This window comes from Pyrus communis, chromosome 16, assembly GCF_041283825.1.
Source record: "Pyrus communis isolate YQ-2024b chromosome 16, ASM4128382v1, whole genome shotgun sequence".
Lineage (NCBI taxonomy): Eukaryota > Viridiplantae > Streptophyta > Magnoliopsida > Rosales > Rosaceae > Pyrus > Pyrus communis.
Window position 1 is genome coordinate 8,894,521 of NC_142580.1, and position 15,955 is coordinate 8,910,475.

Sequence of the window (15,955 nt, forward strand, 5' to 3'; positions counted from 1 at the left end):
TGACATAAAATTTCAGATTATGGGGATCAACATGTCTGTAGGAATTGACGGTTGCTTGGGCAAATCAATGATACGAGAAGGCAAAGGACTTGATGCTTATGTGAGGAGAAGTTTGAGGGATGTCTTCAAGAAAGTTCCAACAATTTCTCTTGAAGTGAAGGTAACTATTGTGTGTGAGATGTAAAATTTTATTGAATTTATCCTTATGGTGGTGGCAGATAACACATCTTTAGCAGGCATTACAATGGTTTTTGGTTGGGGGGGGGGGGGGGGGGGTGGGGAGGGGTGGGGTGGATAGTTAATACATGTGGTGGATGATCTTGTGGGGGAGTTCATCCTGTATTGATTGTTAGTTGATACAGTACAAGATGATATTAAGTGCATGGGGTCATAATATTGTTTCAAATGGCGAACATACTTGGGAATTGCTGAGTGTTTTGGACCTATCCTTTACTTTTTTAGAATTAGTACTCAATATATGGTGATCTAACTTATTCATCCTCCTTTGAAAAAGAAAAAAAAAACTTATTCATCCTCCATTTGCTCCATTGTTGTGATCACATGTTTTAACTTTGTATGATTCCCTACATATATGTTTCTATAGAGTGATGTTTCTATTGAGGGATGCCTCACCTTGTATTTCAATGATCCAAACCATCTAATTTTAGGTTTTCTCTCAAATATCATGGTTGCAAAATATCACTCAAATCCGAAACCATTCAACCACTTGATTAAATGGTTGTCATTTAATGTTCCCTTGAAATAATGTATTCTATCTTCTTGGCTACAATGAGATGTCTTAGTGGTTTCGGATTTCTCTAACCTTTTGCAAGGATGATCGTTGGGCGGGACCTACAAGGTATTCCGCAATAGAAGGGACAGTAATTATATATATATATATATATATATATATATAATATATCTAAACTACATTAATAAAACCTCTTTGTCAACCAAAAGAGGGTAAAAAGACAATTTTATCTTCTACCACAAAAAGAGAATCATGGGCAGTAAAGTAAATTCACACAAACTAAATTTTACAGTTTTTTTTTAAAGCCTAACCCAAGGGCAATCCTAAAATCCTCTAATTTTGAAAAATAAAATATAAAAAAGAAAACTTCTCTATCCAATCCACTTTCCTTTTTTCTCCCTTTCTCCTTCCCATTTTAAAATAAAAATAAAAATTATTTCACACACAAAGTGTGGGGCATATGCTAGTATATATTTATGCATACAAATTGTTAACTTTATTTATACCCTCCAAAAAGTGAAACATTTGTGGACAAGAAATCAAAGTTTTGTTTCCTCTGATTGTGATCTTGTGTGTTCTGTATTCAAATCTTGAACCCCTTAACTATTTTTTGCCTTTGCTTCTACATGTGGCCTATACATGGTTTGGTTATATTGGGTGTGCGTGAATAGTTTGGGTGTTTGCTTATTCAGCTTTATTTTATTTTTATTGTTCAAGTATTTTTTCCCCTTTTTATATGGCTCCATAGTTGAATGAGTTTTGCTTTCCTGAATTTCAAATTGGTCTTGAATCGATGCTCTTCAGGCTTTTAGTTAATTGGATTTTATTCCATTATCATGCAGTGTCATATTTTTCTGCTGATTCGTACCCTTTGATTGTCTTCTACCAGGTTGGATTATTGCACAGTGTCATGTCTGACAAAGAATATAAAGTCATTCTGGACTGTGCATACATGAACTTATGCGAAGAGCCAAAGCTTCCCCCTAGTTTCCGTGGTGGTAAATCTGATTCAAAGGATACAATGAGACTGCTGGCTGATAAGGTCAACATGAACAGTCAACTCCTACTATCAAAAACTGTTACCATAGTGGCAGTTGTGATTGATCATGCCCTGTTGGAATTGTATAATGGCATTCATGCGGAGTCTCCTTTCGCACAAATTGCTGTGAGTATTTGCATCAATCACATTTAAGTAGGGTTCGTTTTGAATTGTGTGTACTTAAGTCCTGTTTTAACTCTCTGAGATTTCAACTTTCATCTTGGTGTTAAGATTTCAAACACAGAGTTGTTTGTTGTTTTTTGACATTGTATGACTTCTGATCGCTTGGTTATCATCTTATCTACTTGTTTCATAGAAAAAATAAAAACAGAATCTTATGTAATTTGTTTCTGTTTAACAGATCGAAGGTCTTTGGTTATCATATCGGATGACTTCATTGTCAGAGATAGATCTCTACATAACCATTCCGAAATTTTCTGTTGTTGACATTCGGCCCGATACAAAACCTGAAATGCGCCTAATGCTTGGATCATCCACTGATGATTCCAAACAAGTTTCTTCTGGAAGTTTGCCCTTTTCCTTGAATAAGGGGAGCTTTAGAAGAACAGACTCTGATGCTGGATTTTCTCATGTGGATTTACCAATATCAACAATGTTCTTGATGGACTATAGATGGCGCAAATCTTCCCAATCATTTGTGGTTAGGGTTCAGCAACCTCGAGTTCTTGTTGTAGCTGATTTCCTTTTGGCTGTGGGTGAGTTTTTTGTGCCTGCATTACGAACAATAACTGGTAGAGAGGAAGTGATGGATCCTACGAATGATCCCATTGGTAAAAACTGTAGCATAGTATTCTCTGGACCTATTTACAAACAGACAGAAGATGTGGTGCACTTGTCTCCAAGTAGACAGTTAGTAGCAGATTTTTTGCACATTGATGAATATACATATGATGGATGTGGAAAGACCATCTATTTGAGTGCGGAAATGGACGCAAAAGAACTCCATTCAACTAGGCCTCGGCCCATTATTATAATTGGACATGGAAAGAGGTTGCGATTCATGAATGTCAAAATTGAGGTACAGATCCATCCTTTCATCTGCGACAAATAGTTGACGTTTTTTTTTCTTCAGTTGTTTTTAATGCAGGCATCAAAATATGCATAAGATTTCAGTACTATTTAGAAGGTGTGTAATTGGTGTGGAGAAAATGTTTTCCGAAAAACTTCACAAAACATAGGTTTAGGATTCAGAAACCAGAAAAAAGGACTATATAGAGGTACAAAGAGCATTTCACAGTGTAGTCAGGAAAAGATAGAAAAAAAGTGCATCAAATTTTTATATGTGACCATACGTGTTGTTTTGTTTTACTTATTTTATTTTTAGTTTGTTTTTCTCATCCCTCAGTAATTGACATGTGTTCCAACTATTGATTGACACTTTCCTGTTAATACATCAGAATGGTTCTATTTTGAGGAAGTATACACATTTGAGTAATGATAGCAGCTACTCAGTATCTTCAGAGGATGGTGTGGACATCACGTTGCTGGACAGTTACTCATCTGATGATGACAAGAAGCGTTTAGAAGACTTGCATAAATCGTCAGACACCTCCAACATTTCTTCAGATTCTGAAAGTGATCCAAATATGATCCCAAGTTTCAGTTTTGAAGCGCAGGTAAGTAATTTATTATCAACATAACTGTTTTACAAAGTAATTCATGGCACCGCTTACATTGAAATTGATAAACTGATAGAAATCATTGGTAGATTATTTTGTGGTAATCTGTATGCTGTGCAGTGCTTCCACAAGTTACTACTTAAGTACTTATTAGTTATAATGGGATCATTATCTCTAGCATATATATATATATATATATATTTTATTTTATTTTTTTTAATTTTTATTTGCTTATATTATGCTGATAAACTTTTGTGCAGTTAATTGATTTTGATGTTCTGTTCGTTTGTGGATTACTTATTTTGGCTTTTAGGTAGTTTCTCCTGAGTTTACCTTCTATGATTCTTCAAAGTCTTCTCTGGATGATTCATATGGTGAAAAGCTTCTCCGTGCAAAGTTGGATTTTAGCTTCATGTAAGAGATATTTATTTTTCACATACTTTTTCACCTTTTCACTTTTTCGAGGGAAAAGTTAGGGGCGCAATAGAAGTTACTTTGAAAGCTTTGGCATATGTGAACTTTTAACACTTATTATACTTCTTAAAGTATTTTAAGGAAGAATTACGTACAAAGAATTTACACTGATTGATCTACATAACCTGTTAATACAGGTATGCATCCAAAGAAAATGATACCTGGGTTCGAGCCCTGGTGAAAGATCTTACAGTTGAGGCTGGTTCTGGTCTTATTGTTCTTGATCCAGTGGATATATCAGGGGGTTACACTTCTGTGAAGGACAAAACAAATATGTCTTTGTTATCAACCGATGTTTGCTTCCATCTTTCACTGAGTGTTGTGTCTCTTATACTTAATTTGCAAAGCCAGGCAACATCAGCATTGCAATTCGGAAATTCTATGCCGTTGGCTGGATGTACCAATTTTGATCGAATTTGGGTGTCCCCAAAAGGTATTTCTCATAACTTCTCTGGTGAAGTTTGATATCTTAATTGCACTATTTCTTTTCATCAGAATGGTTTTCATGTCAGTCATCAAATACTTGACATTTTTGTGTATTTATGCAGAAAATGGATCCTCTTACAACCTTACCTTTTGGAGGCCTCGAGCACCTTCAAATTATGTTATACTGGGAGACTGTGTGACATCAAGGTAGAATTAAATGGAATATCTTTTTGAGGACACAATAATTTCTTAATGAAATGGAAATTACAATCTCTTGACAAGCATTCCACAGCAACAGAGATGAAAATAAAAGGTCCTATTTTACAAGAAGAGTCATCAAGGAATTTGGCCCTGTGCTGCATATTGTTGTCCTTTATAATTGTAATTTATGCAGATGAGTTCCCAAGTAGTAATAAATTAAAAAGGAAGGCAATGTGAATATCATAACTATGAGTATGAGTTAATCTGGTGATCTTGTTTGTATGCATCATGGTTGTAAAGGTGGACTTCGTTTCCATCACATGTACTTTTTGAGCTTATTCACTTAAATCTTGAGAAGAAGAAAAATCTGTAGTTGTAGGTTGCCATTAGGTAGAAACTTCCCAGCCATGTGCTAATGCTCCTTTATCATGAGAAATTAGTACTCTTGATGAGTTTCAATGAAGCTTGTTTAATAACAAAAAAATTGAGTGCTGGCATAAATTTTATTGCATGAAAGCAATTTACATTTGCTCGTTCCCATGTAAGCATGATTTGTATTATTTTAATCTAGCTGTCTGGAATTAAAGGAACATAAGGTAGATGACCTAATTAATAATATATGGATGGTTTGGGTACAGCTCATTGTATTTCGTTTACTTTCTTTATTGTTGATCTATTTGGGGAAGATACTCTCCTTGTTCGTTCAAGTAGTTCTGTTTTGTGTGACAGTGTGTTTAGATGCTATATCTAATTATTTTTGGTTTCTTGTGATGTCTTCAGGCCAGTTCCTCCTTCACAGGCAGTAATGGCAGTGAGTAATGCATATGGGCGTGTGCGTAAACCAATTGGTTTTAATCTCATAGGCTTGTTCTCTGCTATTCAAGGATTTGGTGGGGGTGATTCTGATGTTGGTAGTGATTGTTCTCTTTGGATGCCCGTAGCACCACCCGGATACACAACATTGGGTTGTATAGCAAATATAGGGAAAGAGCAGCCACCTAATCATATTGTTTATTGCATACGTTCTGATCTTGTTACATCAACAACATATTCAGAATGCTTATTTTCTTCTCTATCAAATCCTCAATTTGCATCTGGATTTAGCATCTGGCGCATGGAGAATGTTCTTGGATCATTTCATGCCCATTCTTCTATTGAATGCCCTTCTGAAGACAATTGTTGTAACCTCAATCATCTTCTTCTTTGGAATTGGAATCGGCATCAGTCTTCTCCTATAGAATCCGCCTCAAATTTGGCTGTTGATAATAACTATGCAAGTCAGCAAACCAGAAACCAGACTGGAAATTCTTCTGGATGGGATATAGTCAGATCAATTTCAAAGGCAATTAATTGTTTTATGTCGACCCCCAACTTTGAGAGAATCTGGTGGGACAAGGGTAGTGACGTCCGCCGACCAGTCTCAGTATGGCGGCCCATCACACGTCGCGGCTATGCCATATTGGGTGATTGCATAACCGAAGGGTTAGAAATTTTATCTTTGTGTTTTCTTTATCAGGTTTAGTCAGTTGAATTTTTGTTGTTATTGTAAGTTTTGTTAACCAGCATGTGTTCTTCTTTCTTTCAGCTTAGAACCTCCAGCTGTGGGCATAATTTTTAAGGCTGATGATCCTGAAGTATCTGCGAAACCTGTACAATTTACTAAAGTTGCCCATGTTGTAGGGAAGGGTTTTGATGAAGTATTCTTTTGGTACCCAGTTGCTCCACCTGGTTATGCATCTCTTGGATGCATAGTCTCCAGGACGAATGAAGCCCCATGTGTTGATACAATTTGTTGCCCTAGGATGGATCTTGTTAACCAAGCTAATATTCTTGAGGCGCCAATTTCAAGATCTTCGACTTCCAAGGGATCTCAATGTTGGAGCATTTGGAGAGTTGAAAATCAGGTTGGGTTTCAATCTTTCTTTATTCAGTTTATTTAATTTTGTGTGTGGAGGGAGTGGGGGCCTGGGAAGGGATTTGAGACATAAACTAAAGATCTAACCTAAACATAACTGGTGGCCACAGCCCATACAAGAAATTAAGTTACATTCAGCTCAAAACCAGCACCTAATCATGTTGAATGACACTAAAAGAAGTTTCCTAGACTTCTTGGTCACAAAGTTCTTCAAGAAGCTAAATATTGATTCTGGCCTCAAAAATTCCACTGCCCCTGCATTGTGATCAAATGTCCTGTTATTTCTTTCTATCAAAAAAAAAAAAAAAAAAAATTACAGAAAGAAGCCAGCTTGTTAGATGAATATTTTTTTATATGTAAGTCTAAATCTGTCATGTAAGTATGCAGCTGCCATGCCTGAAGTTTGGTAAAATTATAAGAGTACAGTAACTTTCGCCTTTCATATGAAGTTTTTATTTTTATTTTATGTGATGTGTTTGTTGTGTCATAACTGAACAAGTTTTTACATAATTGTGAGGCGCTCTTCTGTTTCTGCAGGCCTCCACTTTTCTTGCACGGGATGATCTGAAAAAACCGTCAAGCAGATTGGCTTATGCTATTGGTGATTCCATGAAGCCAAAGACTAGGGAAAATATAACTGCAGAGGTGAAGCTGAGATGCTTCTCTTTAACTGTTCTAGACAGCTTATGTGGAATGGTATGTCTTATAAACACATTTCTAAGTCTGGAAACTGATGTAAAGATGGTTTTCATTTTCATACTGATATTGGTTATATTTCGATTTTTCAGATGACACCACTATTTGACACGACAATCACCAATATCAAGCTTGCAACACATGGTCGACTGGAGGCTATGAATGCAGTACTGATTTCCTCAATTGCTGCATCAACCTTCAATACTCAATTAGAAGCGTGGGAACCACTTGTGGAGCCTTTTGATGGAATATTCAAGTATTATATTTGCTCTTTCTATCTGATTTTGAGTTCAATTAAAATTTTTTTTACTCAGGAATTATTTTTGTTGACTTTTTCCAGGTTTGAAACTTATGATACTCATGTGCACTCGCCATCAAAATATGGGAAGACACTGCGAATTGCGGCCACCAGTATCCTTAATTTAAATGTCAGTGCTGCAAACCTTGAAACTTTTATTGGGAGTGTTCTTTCTTGGAGAAGACAATTTGAACTTGAACAGAAAGCAATGAAGATAAATGAGGTAATACCTCGGGTTGATTTGTTGTGTATCTATGCGTCCTGTATTTTCTATTCTTTGTGATGGGGGGATGGGGATGTGGGTGGGAGGGTTTTTTTTTTTTTGGGGGGGGGGGGGGGTGGTAACAATACTTTGAATACCAAATTGTGTCTTTGCAGGAATCTCGTGGTCTATGTGGACAAGGAGAGGACCAGACTTTATCTGCATTGGATGAAGATGACTTTCAGACTGTAGTAGTAGAGAATAAACTTGGGTGTGAGATCTATGTGAAAAGAGTTGAGGAAAATGCACACAGAGTGGACCGGTTACATCATGGTGACTACATTTCTATATGGGTGCCGCCTCCAAGGTTTTCTGATAGGTTCAACGTTGTAGACGAATCTAAGGAAGCACGCTATTATGTTGCTATACAGATCCACGAAGCCAAGGTTACTGGTTAAATTTATTTTTTTCTTACCTTCAATGTTTTATCATTTTGTTTCCTACGTTCAGGAGATAAGGTTGATTCTTTGTTTGCAGGGTTTACCTATTGAAGATGATGGTAATAGCCACAACTTCTTCTGTGCTTTGCGCCTTGTTGTTGATAGTCAACCAACAGATCAGCAAAAACTTTTTCCTCAAAGTGCAAGGACAAAATGTGTTAAGCCTGCAGTTTCAAATTTCAATAACTTGAATGAAGGCACAGCGGAATGGAATGAACTTTTCATATTTGAAGTTCCTCGGAAGGTATCTGACATAGTTTGTGCTGTTTTTTACTCTTTCCTCCCACTCTTTTATTCTTTAAGTCTCCAACCTTGAGTGTGCAAGTGTTGCAGGGCCCAGCAAAACTGGAAGTAGAGGTGACAAACCTTGCAGCAAAAGCAGGAAAGGGTACGTTCTATTGGCAATCTTCCCTGAATTATGCATTCTTTCTTGTTTTGAACTTGCATTCGCATTTTTTTATTCGTGCACTTAGGTGGTTGATTCACATGTTTATCTAGAATTAGTAAACCTTGTATTCAAGAGGGGATTGAAATATTCAGTATATAGAATATCTTTTCCCACAGCTACTACATATACCATTTTGTATGTTTATGGTCACATCTGATAGCCTATCTGTTGCTGCTCTGAATGTGTTTTTCAGAATTGTTTTTCCCAAATCCGAGCTTCACTTTGTACTACTGCTTTCTTTTTCCAGTTCATTTATTAACCAGATGTACGGTGTACCTTACAAATGTATCATGATTCTTGTGAATCATTTCTGTTTTTCTTTATATTTTTTGGTTGGATCTTTCGGGCCTTTTCACGCAGAAGGATATGATATTACATGTTAATAATTATTTATCCTGCTTTCTTTGCAACTTCTTACTGAATAATAATCATCTAGAGGCAAGTTTCTCATGCATTTATTATGGTCTCAATACAATGATACAGGTGAAGTTGTGGGTGCCCTCTCATTTTCTGTTGGGCAAGGTGCAAATATGTTGAGGAAAATAGCTTCAATTAGGGTGTTCCATCAAGGTCATGATGTTCAGAACATGGTATCACATCCACTAAGAGGCAGGGTGAGCATGTTTCACCTTATTTATGCATTGATTGGTGTCATTGGTTGTGCACATGCAGTTAGGAATTGACTTCTTTTTCATGCTTCTTTGATGTTGTGCTTTAAAGGCTCAACATAACAGTACTGAAGACATGGACGAATGTGGATGCCTTCTGGTTTCAACTTCTTATTTTGAGAGGAAAACAACTCCAAGTTTTCAAAGAGATTTGGAGGCCGAAAATGCAACCGATAGAGACATAGGTTTCTCTGTCGGACTTGGCCCAGATGGTGTTTGGCAGAACATTCGCTCATTGCTTCCATTGTCAGTTGTCCCAAAATCATTACAGAATGGTTTCATGGCTTTGGAAGTTGTTATGAAAAATGGCAAGAAGCATGCAATTTTCAGGGGTCTTGCAACAGTTGTAAATGAGACCGATGTTAAGTTGAAAATTTCAGTATGTCATGCATCTCGAATTCAAGGTCGTGATTCCTCTCTTGGAAGAAGTGATAGCATAAATCCTGGGAGTTCTTTTATTTTGCCTTGGAGAAGTACATCTAGTGATTCTGACCAGTGCTTACAAATATGTCCTTCTGTTGATCAACCTCAGCCTCCATATTCATGGGGTTCTCTCGAGGCAGTGGGTACTGGTTATACGTATGGAAAGGACCTGACTGTTATAGATCAGGTTTCACTTTCTAGACAATATACTTCAAAGCAGGAAAATAAGATGCCAAATGTTACTTTCAAGTTGAATCAGCTGGAGAAGAAGGATATACTTTTGTGTTGTACTAGTACCGTAAACAAACAGTTTTGGCTTAGTGTCGGGGCGGATGCCTCGGCACTTCATACTGAACTGAATGCACCTGTTTATGACTGGAGAATATCTGTCCATTCTCCTATGAAGTTGGAAAATCGCCTTCCCTGTCCGGCTGAATTTACAATCTGGGAAAGAACACGAGACGGAAAATGCGTCGTACGACAACATGGTATTATCTCTTCACGTGGGGGTGTACATGTATATTCAGCAGACATTCAGAAACCTTTGTATCTTACGTTGTTTGTCCAGGGTGGTTGGGTCCTGGAGAAGGTACTAGCTCTGTCTAAATATAAGTAACATGCTTATTATATCTACATACCATTGTGAGTTTAATAACTATGGTTGTTCTGGCAGGACCCCATTCTTGTTTTGAATCTTTATTCCAATGACCATGTGTCATCATTCTGGATGGTTCACCAGAAAAGTAAAAGGTTTGTGCTTCAGAGAAAAGATTTCTTTGATATTTTTTGTTTGGTTTTGTCAAAAGTTGTTATTGTACTGTTGTTCCCAAAAGCTCAACCTGTTAGGATATAGCAAATTCATATAATATTCAACACTCCTCTCTTGTGGATTTCTATCAACCAGCAATGTACCTTTGGAGGTTTTAATTGCAAGGATTCCAACTCAGAATCTCCTATTATGCTATGTTAGGTTTTTACACTGTGGGCCAAATTTTGTTTTCTACTTAAGTCTTTTTAGGGTAAATTGAATATGTTTTGGTGTTCTCAACTTTGTTTATGTTCCTTTTATGTTGTTATGTTTTGGTGTCCTTATATATTTATCTGTACTTGTGTGTGGGTGTTCCACTACTAGTGACCCCCAACTAGCTGTTATGCAGGAAATAATTTTTGTATGATGTTTCCTCATATTTTTTGTTCTACACTTTTCTACCATTTATAATGTTCTACTACTAGTGACCCCCAACTTGCTGTGGTGTCTGAAACTCTTTCTTGTTGGAAAATTTAAACATTTCTTGTAACTAATATAACAAGTATTTTATTAATTATCATATCCCTGATCTCCATTACTATATATTTGCAGGAGACTGCGTGTGAGTATTGAACGTGACATGGGAGGAACTACTGTTGCACCCAAAACAATAAGATTTTTTGTTCCATACTGGATTACTAATGATTCATCTATTTATTTGGCATATCGAGTGGTAGAAGTAGAACCTTCGGACAATGCAGATACAGACTCCCTCATGCTTTCTAGGGCAGTCAAGTCTGCAAAAACAGCCTTGAGAAGTCCCACAAACTCTATGGACAGGAAGCATTCTGCCACAAGGAGAAACATCCAAGTACTTGAAGTTATTGAGGACACTAGTCCTGTTCCTAACATGCTTTCTCCACAAGATTATGCCAGCCGTAGTGGGGCTTCACTGTTTCCATCTCAAAAAGATGTGTATTTGTCCTCACGAGTGGGGCTTTCTGTTGCCATTCGTCATTCAGACATTTACAGTCCTGGGATATCTTTTTATGAGCTGGAAAAGAAGGTGATTTTAATAGAGCATCAAATTGGCTCATGATATTCATTTTCCTTCTCACGAGTATTGCTCCACAGTTGCTGAAATTTGTTCTCTATTATATGATCCTTGAACTTTCTTTTCCAGGAAAGGCTTGATGTAAAAGCATTCAGTTCAGATGGATCCTATTACAAGCTTTCAGCGAGACTGAGCATGACCTCAGACAGAACAAAGGTTGGATTTAAATATCTTGTGACTTAAATCTTTAATGGTTCACGACTGATGAACTGCTAGGAAGAATGTGATGAGGGACTTACCAAATTAGTCTCTAAAACATTAGCTCTGAAGCCTGTTTACAGAAAATAAGATGACCCTGCCTTGGCCTAAAGAAAAATGATGAAAGATTCTCTTCACCAGGCCATCTGTTTAGAATGGACAGATGGTTCCTTACTACTTAGTCCTTAGTAAAAGCTGTTGTTGTTGGTCCCAATTTTTTGTGCTCGATGGTACTGATAAGCTATGCATTTGTCAAGTTTCTTTGGTATATGGTAAAAATAATAAACAACCGCTCAATGGTTAATATTCAGGTTGTGCACTTCCAGCCCCACACCTTGTTTATTAATAGAGTTGGTTACAGTCTCTGCCTGCAACAATGTGATTCTCAGTCTGTGGCATGGATTCATCCCACGGATTCTCCAAAGCCTTTTTGTTGGCAGTCTAGTGCCAAAGTTGAACTGTTGAAGGTCAGTGTAGGTTTAAAATCTCTCATGTTCGCTAATTATGCATGAATAGCATACATTGTCTGAATCCCGTATGGGATTTATTCTTAAAATCAGGTGCGGGTGGATGGTTACAATTGGAGTGCACCATTTAGTGTTTGTTATGAAGGTATCATGCGTGTTTGCTTGAAGAAGGATGCCGGAAATGATCTACTTCAAATTCGAATAGCTGTAAGAAGTGGAGCAAAGAACTCAAGCTATGAAGTTGTTTTCCGTCCAAACTCTTCCATGAGTCCTTACAGGTAACAGTTCACTATGTCTTATGAAATCTTGTGAAATGGAAAAAGATAATGTAGTTATCATAAGGTATATCATAGGATAAGAAAAATAATTCTTGTTGACTAGAGTGAAATTTTGTTGAACTTGTAATGTCTGTTCATATGGGAGTTGTCTTAGAACAGTAAAATAAAAACATAAACATGGTTTATTCTCCTTTACATGTATACATGTGTTCTTTTGTTTTTGGTCCACTGCTGATAGTTTTCTATCAACAGGATTGAAAATCGTTCCATGTTTCTACCCATCCGAATTCGGCAAGTGGATGGTACCAACGATTCATGGAAATTTCTTCTTCCCAATACAGCAGCTTCTTTTTTATGGGAAGATCTTGGCAGAAGACGTTTATTAGAGATCCTGGTAGAGGGGGAAGACCCATTAAAATCAGAGAAGTATGATGTTGATGAGATTTCTGATCACCAACCCATTCATGTGGGAAATGGGCCTTCTAAAGCTTTACGTGTTACTGTAATAAAAGAAGAGAAAGTGAATGTCATCAAGATCAGTGACTGGATGCCAGAAAGTGATCGATCTGGAATCTTGAGTACAAGCCACTCATCACCTATGTCTCAGCTTTCTATACAGCAACAATCACCAATAGTCACTGATTGTGAGTTTCATGTTATTGTTGAGCTTCCTGAGCTTGGAATATCCATTATTGACCATACACCCGAAGAAATCCTGTACCTTTCTGTTCAGAATCTTCTTTGTGCATATTCCACTGGCTTAGGTTCTGGAATCAGTAGGTAAGTTTGCTATCAATTTTGTGGCTTGGGGAACAATTTGCTTAATTTATTAGTGCGGGTGCAGCCTTCTTAACTGTTGAAAAGCTGCTGTGACCTTGAGTGTTGTTGTAATGATATATTTTTGTTTGTTTGTTTCTGGTGTGTTTATTAGATGATGTTAGTAGAATTAGGTATATTGACATCTTGTCCTCTGTTTTGTACAGTTTCATTTTATTATTGATAGTTTATTTCCTATCGGGAAAAATAGGAAAAGAACAATGTTATTGTGCATATATTTTTTTTAAAATATTAGTATGTTATGAAATACTTTATGTGTGTTGCAGACTATTTGAATATATTGCTATTCAAAGAAAATATTATCGTTTAACATTTAGGCTTAGTTGGTAAAATAAGATATATAATATACTAGCAGTCAACAGGTGGTGTGATAGGCTTTCATGTTATGAGGTCCATGGTTCAAGCCTCAGCAGATGACTTCTTGTTAATTCCTGTTAGCAGATCTATATGAGAATCTCTATTCAGAAGTGTAAATTTGGCTTAATTAGCAAAAAAGACCCGTAGGATGCTATTGTTGAATCTTGGACTGTTTATGTTTCTCTGACAACGGCAGTTTATTAAATCTGGAGTCTTCTGTGTCCTGTTTTCAGGTTCAAACTTAGAATGCGAGGGATACAATTGGATAACCAGTTGCCCCTTACTCCAACACCTGTTCTTTTTAGACCACAGAAAGTTGGAGAAGATACTGACTATATCTTGAAACTTTCAATCACAATGCAATCAAATGGGTCACTAGATCTTTGTGTCTATCCATATATCGGTCTCCAGGTAAGTATAAGAAAGTTATCATTTTCCAATAGAAGGTTTTCTGATATTTTTTCTCCAATTTATATTTAATTATATGCAACTGATTATTCAGGGACCTGAAAACTCTGCCTTTTTGATAAACATTCATGAGCCAATCATTTGGCGCCTTCATGAGATGGTTCAGCAGGTCAACCTCAGTCGGTTGTCTGATACTCAAACGACTGCTGTTTCTGTTGATCCAATTATTGAAATTGGGTATGCCAGGACTTCTAAAATTGTCTTTTCATAGCTTTTCACTACATTTAGTCATAATTCCCTTAAATAATGTTACTTGTACTTGCAGAGTGCTTAGCATTTCAGAGGTTCGATTCAAAGTGTCAATGGCTATGTCACCTAGTCAGCGGCCAAGAGGTGTCCTCGGCTTTTGGGCATCTTTGATGACTGCATTGGGGAACACTGAGAATATGCCAGTAAGTGTTGGGATTCTACCTCCCGCTGTGCTGTGATTTCATGGTGTTTTCTTTTTTTTTTTTTTCCTGGAATTCATCCTAGAAGATTTTCGTCTGGCTGAAGTACTTACATTTGTTATTTTAGGTGAGGATAAACCAAAAGTTTAATGAGAACGTGTGCATGAGGCAGAGTTCAATGATTAGCATTGCTATTTCAAATGTTCAAAAGGATCTTTTAGGCCAACCTCTTCAATTGCTATCTGGGGTTGACATATTGGGCAATGCAAGTAGTGCCCTTGGACATATGAGCAAGGGCATGGCTGCCTTATCATTTGATAAGAAGTTCATTCAAAGCCGACAGAGACAGGTTTGCTTTAGTTTGTCATTCGAATTAATATAATTTCACATAATTACTTAAAATAGGATATAATTAATGAAAAATCTTTTTGGTTAGGCCTGTGCACTGATTATTTTATCATACATACAATTTTTTTATGGTTGCAATAGTATTTTGTTCTTATGGTACATGTGAGGGACATAAAACAATTATTGGTCTACATATTTTTGTGGGAAGTTATTGATTTTTTAAATTAACATCTGTTAAGTAAATTTGTTTATATATAGTAGTGAAAATAGCAAATGCAATGTACCTTACTCTCCTTGGGTTGTACTTTTCCAGCTCTTGCTCCTTGCAATTATGACAATCTCGGTATTAATTTATAGCTATATAAGCTGGACTATTTGTATTATTTTTAATCGTACTTCAAAATTTTCACTTTTCAGGAAAGCAAGGGCGTAGAGGACTTTGGGGATGTTCTCAGAGAGGGAGGTGGAGCACTGGCAAAAGGCCTCTTTAGAGGAGTTACTGGCATATTGACAAAGCCGCTGGAAGGTGCGAAAAATTCTGGCGTCGAGGGTTTTGTTCAAGGTGTTGGGAAAGGATTAATAGGTGCAGCTGCACAACCAGTGAGCGGGGTTCTCGATCTTCTGTCAAAAACCACTGAGGGTGCCAATGCGATGAGAATGAAGATAGCATCAGCAATAACTTCCGATGAGCAACTCCTCCGCAGAAGGCTGCCTCGTGTTATTGGTGGTGATAATTTGATTCGACCATATGACGACTACAAAGCACAGGGACAGGTACTGGTTGTTTGACTGCTTTCGATCCCCAGTAAAAAAAGTTCTGTCATTGTATCTTGGTTTGGTTTTTATTGATACCACCTTCACTGTTTGTTCTTACTCCAACTTTCATTTTCTTGGTCATGAAGGCCATTTTGCAGCTGGCAGAATCAGGTTCCTTTTTCCTCCAGGTTGATCTGTTTAAAGTACGTGGGAAGTTTGCTCTATCAGATGCTTATGAAGATCACTTTTTACTCCGCAAAGGAAGAATTCTTCTAGTCACTCATCGAAGAGTGATACTGTTGCAAGTAAGTTAG

General features: G+C 37.0%; 1 protein-coding gene across 3 annotated transcripts in view; it reads left to right on the forward strand.

Moving 5' to 3' along the window:
• LOC137730929 (uncharacterized) overlaps positions 1 to 15,955 on the forward strand; it is a 32,401-nt gene that overhangs the window by 15,067 nt on the left and 1,379 nt on the right. For all 3 annotated transcript variants that reach the window (XM_068469940.2, XM_088687708.1, XM_088687709.1), the window contains exons 32-60: positions 17 to 160; positions 1,641 to 1,916; positions 2,152 to 2,829; positions 3,209 to 3,427; positions 3,744 to 3,844; positions 4,042 to 4,337; positions 4,453 to 4,537; positions 5,312 to 6,013; positions 6,117 to 6,435; positions 6,984 to 7,142; positions 7,235 to 7,398; positions 7,483 to 7,663; positions 7,819 to 8,088; positions 8,180 to 8,386; positions 8,476 to 8,530; positions 9,074 to 9,204; positions 9,311 to 10,270; positions 10,355 to 10,431; positions 11,042 to 11,495; positions 11,613 to 11,699; positions 12,053 to 12,208; positions 12,302 to 12,486; positions 12,739 to 13,266; positions 13,914 to 14,091; positions 14,183 to 14,325; positions 14,414 to 14,540; positions 14,665 to 14,886; positions 15,303 to 15,659; positions 15,788 to 15,946. In XM_068469940.2, coding sequence (XP_068326041.1) covers positions 17 to 160; positions 1,641 to 1,916; positions 2,152 to 2,829; positions 3,209 to 3,427; positions 3,744 to 3,844; positions 4,042 to 4,337; positions 4,453 to 4,537; positions 5,312 to 6,013; positions 6,117 to 6,435; positions 6,984 to 7,142; positions 7,235 to 7,398; positions 7,483 to 7,663; positions 7,819 to 8,088; positions 8,180 to 8,386; positions 8,476 to 8,530; positions 9,074 to 9,204; positions 9,311 to 10,270; positions 10,355 to 10,431; positions 11,042 to 11,495; positions 11,613 to 11,699; positions 12,053 to 12,208; positions 12,302 to 12,486; positions 12,739 to 13,266; positions 13,914 to 14,091; positions 14,183 to 14,325; positions 14,414 to 14,540; positions 14,665 to 14,886; positions 15,303 to 15,659; positions 15,788 to 15,946 — 7,620 coding nt within the window. The remainder of the gene's footprint in view (positions 1 to 16; positions 161 to 1,640; positions 1,917 to 2,151; positions 2,830 to 3,208; positions 3,428 to 3,743; positions 3,845 to 4,041; positions 4,338 to 4,452; positions 4,538 to 5,311; positions 6,014 to 6,116; positions 6,436 to 6,983; positions 7,143 to 7,234; positions 7,399 to 7,482; positions 7,664 to 7,818; positions 8,089 to 8,179; positions 8,387 to 8,475; positions 8,531 to 9,073; positions 9,205 to 9,310; positions 10,271 to 10,354; positions 10,432 to 11,041; positions 11,496 to 11,612; positions 11,700 to 12,052; positions 12,209 to 12,301; positions 12,487 to 12,738; positions 13,267 to 13,913; positions 14,092 to 14,182; positions 14,326 to 14,413; positions 14,541 to 14,664; positions 14,887 to 15,302; positions 15,660 to 15,787; positions 15,947 to 15,955) is intronic.